Source organism: Vigna angularis, chromosome 9, assembly GCF_016808095.1.
Source record: "Vigna angularis cultivar LongXiaoDou No.4 chromosome 9, ASM1680809v1, whole genome shotgun sequence".
Taxonomy (NCBI): domain Eukaryota; kingdom Viridiplantae; phylum Streptophyta; class Magnoliopsida; order Fabales; family Fabaceae; genus Vigna; species Vigna angularis.
The window spans coordinates 24,945,350-24,950,497 of NC_068978.1; the positions used below are offsets into that span (position 1 = coordinate 24,945,350).

The following is a 5,148-nucleotide window of genomic DNA, read 5'->3' on the forward strand; positions in this document are numbered from 1 at the left end:
TTTAAATGTTCAAGTTTTTGAAAATACATTTTCGTGATATGTTAAAGTTTGAAATTTTACCGATTTTTGAATAATCCGTGACACTCTGAAAATTAGGGTGTTACAGAAAGCACCTTGGTAATAAAGTAAGTGTTTGCCTGAATACCTTGACAATAAATATGTAGTAAAAAGTAACCAACTACCTGAATATCAAATATATATTAATAGACTTTTGTGATAGATTTTTAATAAGTGCTAGTCCAATTATGACTCATACAGTAATCATTAACTTATAATTAACATAATTATTTTTATTTGCTAATTTTATTTATGGTTAGACTGATCCATTCACTGATTTGGTCATATAGTTCAAAACTCCATAGAACTTTTAATAGGTAAAATAGTAATACTTGATAATAAGTTGGGAATTGGGTGCAAAGAAAGAAATAAAAGAATTAGTAACCGGAGAATTTACTTTTCATTTGAATATTAATCCAATGTGTACGATTGTAAGATTTATTACGTTACGGATGTTAAAAAAAACAAAGCATTTTTGGGTTATGTAATTTTTTTTACATTAGATCTTTAGACAATTAATATAAATAAAAGTACAATTTTTGTGTCAGTATAGTTAATAAGTATTTAAAATAATTCAAAAACGATAATAATATTTAAAATAATTAAAAAGATAATAAAGTGAATACTGAGAACCATAATAAAAATGCTTTAATAATATTTGTATTGTATATTGTAGAAATAATAATACTAATAAATTATGTTCTTTCAAATTAACAATCAATAGGTCGGTTTTAACACTAATTATAATATTAGTTTCTTAAATTTAGAATAAATGTCTTTTCAGTTCTTTAAATTTAAAAACGATCTTTTAATTTTTGAGATTTGATAAACAAATCTTATAATTCCTTTATATCAAATATTGTTGAAGATTTTGACTATATGACTAACTGTGTATATATGGTTACGAGTTTATATTTTTGGCCAATTGCACTTTTAGTTCTCCAATAATCGTAATGGTTCCATTTTAATTCTCTATGTTATAATTGCGGAAGTTGAATCTCTCGTATAAATGCACCATTTTAGGTTTCCAAATTCTCATTTTTGTCAATAATGTAACTTTTAATTCTTCGTAAGATTATTAATTAATTTTAAATTAGAAAATTCTGATTAAAAAGTATAAAAATTACATAATTACGATTTTTCTTTTCGAAATTCAAATGAACCAAAAGTGTGAATATATCTTTGTTTTTCTTTCAAAGCAGAAGACCATTAAAAATAGAGAAATTTATTTACATTACAACCATTAAAGTAATTAATTTTAGTGAAAAAAATAACCCAATCTTATCCAAAATGAAAAAGGTAAAGTATATTAAAATCTCTATTTTATTTTTATTCTCGTACTTATCTTTTATCTTTTGAAAAAAGAAAAAAATTTACACTTCTGTTTTTTATTTTTAATCATAAGTAATCTACTGTAAAAATAATGCAAGAAAAAAAAGTAAAGAAAGGACCCCAATGGTACTACTTCCTTTCCACATGAGACATACACGTGGATACATTTTCATTAGTATTCTCTTGCATGCATGATTTAATATCACTAAAAAAATAAAATAACACATAAAAAATAAATTAAACTTCGTTCTTAAGCCCCACCACTATAAAAGGACCCCACCCCAGTTCTCCCGAATTCACCCTCACCGCCAGCATTAGATAGATTCTGGATTTTCAGCCTCTATTCAACAAGAAGCGATCAAAGAATAATCACACTCATCTCTTTTACCGTGGAATTCGTTGTGTTGTGTTGTGTGGCACACCAAACTCACTACTCTGTTGGAAGTGATGAAGGCTCTCACCAGTTCTTGTTCTAAGGCCATCGTCGATACTCTAGGATCTTTGCCTCCTAGAGTTGCCGTTCGTGTTTCTGATAGACCCGAATTCTTCCTCTCTCCGCGTCCAAGGAAAGAAAAGAAGGGTTGCAACTTATGGCTCCTCAAAGTTGTTCCCATCAAGGGCGTTTTTCCAGTTCATGCAGTGCCATCAAAAGACCAGGTCTTTTTCCTTCTGTGTTTAGTTTGCAGCCTTGGGTTTCTTTGTTTGAGTTATCGTGTTCATGGGTGCTTGTTTCTTTGGAACGTGGTTGCTTTCGAGTGGGGGAAATTCTATTGGGTTCCGCAAGATATGCTTCGTTTTCTTTTCTTGCCCCTTTTCTTTTCCTGGATATTCGTGTACTGTTGTTTACCAACTAAAAGGTTGTGTTTGGGTAGTTTTATCACATCTTTTGGTTTCTTTTTTATTATGTGAGTCTGTGTAGATCCAAAACTTGCTGCTGACCATTTCGTTTTACTTCTATACTTCTTGGTTCTGATTCCATGTGACTTTCTTTTTTCTTGCCCTTTTTAAGAAAAGATTGTTTATTTATACGTTTGACGGCTTCAACATCAATTCTGTTTTTGTTGGCTTTTTCCTTTACCATTTGCCACCTGCACAATCTTTTGCTTTAATTTCATTCAGTTTTTAAAAATTTCCTGTCTAAACCAAGCCATGAAGGAAGATTCTTTCTTGCTTAGTTTCCGTTTGAAATTTTTTTTCTATTTCTTTGACGTCTGTATTTCCATGATTGAGTGTAATTCAAAGAGCATATGAGCCAAACTAAGAAGATGTAGTTTCTTTAGGTACTTTCTACATATTTGATTAGACTGTCTTGACCTGGATGAAATGCTGCAGGTGGACTTGGAAACTGCAGAACCTGAAGCTCAAAACAATGAACAAACAAGTGGGTTGGAATGGTCTTTTAAATTTGTGTACTATATCCTGTGGAATTCAAAATCCAAACATTGTAATTTGTTGCGCAGATGAATCGAAGTTTGTTCGTGTAGCATTTCAGTTGCAAAAGAACTGTGACTTCGGAGAACAGTTTCTTATAGTTGGAGATGATCCTACGCTTGGTTCATGGGACCCTTTAGAAGCATTGCCGATGACATGGTCTGAAGGGCATATATGGACTGCTGAGAAGGTGAGTAAAATCTGATCAGAATTTGAAAGTATTTTCTGATAGAGAACACAAAGAAATTTTGTTTGTGCTTTCCCTTATGTAATCAGGATATGCTTGTTGGGAAGTCAATCCAGTTCAAGTTCATATTGAAAGGAAAAGAAGGTGATATTATTTGGCAGCCAGGATCAGATAGAGTCATCCACACTTGGGAAACCGTGAATACAATAACTGTTTGTGAAGATTGGGAGAATGAAGAACTTCAGAAAATAACAGAGGAAGAACAGCTTGCTGAACCGGATAAGGAACCCCAGATTGACTCTGAAGTGTCTGCTTCTGCTGAAATTTTGGATAATCCTCACAACGAACTGGATTCCAATGCATCTGTAATAAAGGCTGTTGAGATACCACTTACTGAACCAGTCACTTATAATGGTAGTTCTTTCTCCACGGAAATTCGTTATGTTATTGTTGCAGAAAATACAATTTTCTATGAGAATCTCATCAAGAATACTAGGAGTAAATTGAATGAAAAGATTGAACGGAGTGAAGAATCAGCTGATAGTGCAGGAAATGATGATATAATTAATGATCTTGGAAACAATGGAAGTACCGCATCACTCAATGAGGAAGGGACAGTTGTGGAAAGCAGCTTATTTGATTTTGAAGGCGGTCCTGTTCTTGTACCTGGCTTAACAATACCACCTACTGAGCCAACAAATGAGGCAAGCCAAGGTGAAAAAGTTCAAGAAAAGACTACCAAGGACATTTCAGTTGAAGGTTCTGAAACTGATCTAGAGCAGAATCCACCTGAGGTAAACGCTTGATGAGTATGATTTTCGTTGTTTTGAAGAACAAGTAGTTTGGAGCTTGGGTTTTGGAGTCCTTGTGGACAATGTGATTAAGTAATAAACAGAATTGTTCTGTTCTGTTTGTATCATCATCTACCTTTGATCAATAAAGGGAATCCCAACATTGTGTCCTTCACCTTGTTTCTCATATACACAATAAATGCATTTATGGCAAAGAAGGAAGGAAGAAAAGAATTTTTCCTGTTTAATTGTTTTCACTAATTAAATGAATCTTAACCATTAATGGAATGTTCTTCAACTATATGGCAAAAATGGTAGAGCCAAGCTATTCTCTTTGAAAGATTTTACTACAAGTTTTTGAATACTTGAATGAAGAAAGCCATAATGACTCCATTTATTCACTAGCATTCTGGAATTCTGTAACAGGTTAGAAAGACTAATCAAGCATACCCTTTTAGCATTGCCATAAGATTATGATTATATTCACAATATTATAATACATAGTTCATGCTAGTGTTGTTATCGCTTTAATCTTACTTTTTATGTGCTTAAACTGTAATTGTTCAGTTCAGTAAGGAGCAAAATTCTTTGTCCCCAGGAAATAAAAGCGACAATGAATAATCAGCCAGAGCAAAATTCTTTGTCCCCAGATACAGAAGGCAATCCCTTGCAAAATCACATAAAGAAGTTTCTTTCAAAACTAGGATTCGCTTGAGGGTCAAACTTTATGGACCCATGGAAGAAATTTCATTGAAGTTGATCATTTTTCTGATCCATTTGAACAAATTTTACCGGCCTGGGAAAGATTGTATAATTCTTTCAATTTTGGCTACTTCTGTGATCTGTGTAGCTGGTATTAGTTTCATGATAGGTAGTTTTGTGGTTATGAATGGCATAGTGATAGTAATTTATATAATGTATCCTCTTGTAATAAGTACTGTGGAACACTTCTATATTTTTCCTATTCTTATCTATAAAATTTTGGAAAATGTAAATACAACGGAACCAACTTTAGATTCAATTATTTAATTTAAGTACTGTAAATAATTAAGATTTAATTAGTAATTTGTATAGTATAGTTTTTGACTCTTTCGAAAGTATAGTTAAATATCTATTATAATGAAAAGTAGTTGATATTCGAAAGTGTAATTAAAGTATAGATAATATTTTATAAACTACTAGTTTACCGTCACTAAATTCTATACCTTAAATTCTAAAGTAAGATATTAATTAACTGTGGTATTAAAAATAATAACATAATAAATTCAAATCTATCTTTTTAAATTCTAAAAACATAGGAAGTGTTTAGAATTCTCAACAATTTTAACGCATTCTAGATTTCTTTTTCAA

At 31.6% G+C, this 5,148-nt stretch overlaps 1 protein-coding gene across 1 annotated transcript; it reads left to right on the forward strand.

Moving 5' to 3' along the window:
- The first annotated feature begins 1,671 nt into the window (after positions 1-1,671).
- Positions 1,672-4,793, forward strand: LOC128194018 (uncharacterized). Its single transcript, XM_052868448.1, has 5 exons — positions 1,672-2,046; positions 2,722-2,770; positions 2,850-3,010; positions 3,097-3,801; positions 4,397-4,793. The coding sequence occupies exons 1-5, from the start codon at positions 1,837-1,839 to the stop codon at positions 4,511-4,513; spliced, it is 1,242 nt and encodes a 413-aa protein (XP_052724408.1). The 5' UTR covers positions 1,672-1,836; the 3' UTR covers positions 4,514-4,793.
- The last annotated feature ends 355 nt before the right edge of the window (positions 4,794-5,148 follow it).

Excerpts from the sequence above, each read along its gene's own strand:
- LOC128194018 (XM_052868448.1), top strand. The coding sequence starts at position 1,837 with ATGAAGGCTCTCACCAGTTCTTGTTCTAAGGCCATCGTCGATACTCTA. Across the intron at positions 2,047-2,721 it reads CAGTGCCATCAAAAGACCAG|GTGGACTTGGAAACTGCAGA; the intron begins GTCTTTTTCCTT and ends GAAATGCTGCAG. Across the intron at positions 3,802-4,396 it reads TAGAGCAGAATCCACCTGAG|GAAATAAAAGCGACAATGAA; the intron begins GTAAACGCTTGA and ends CTTTGTCCCCAG.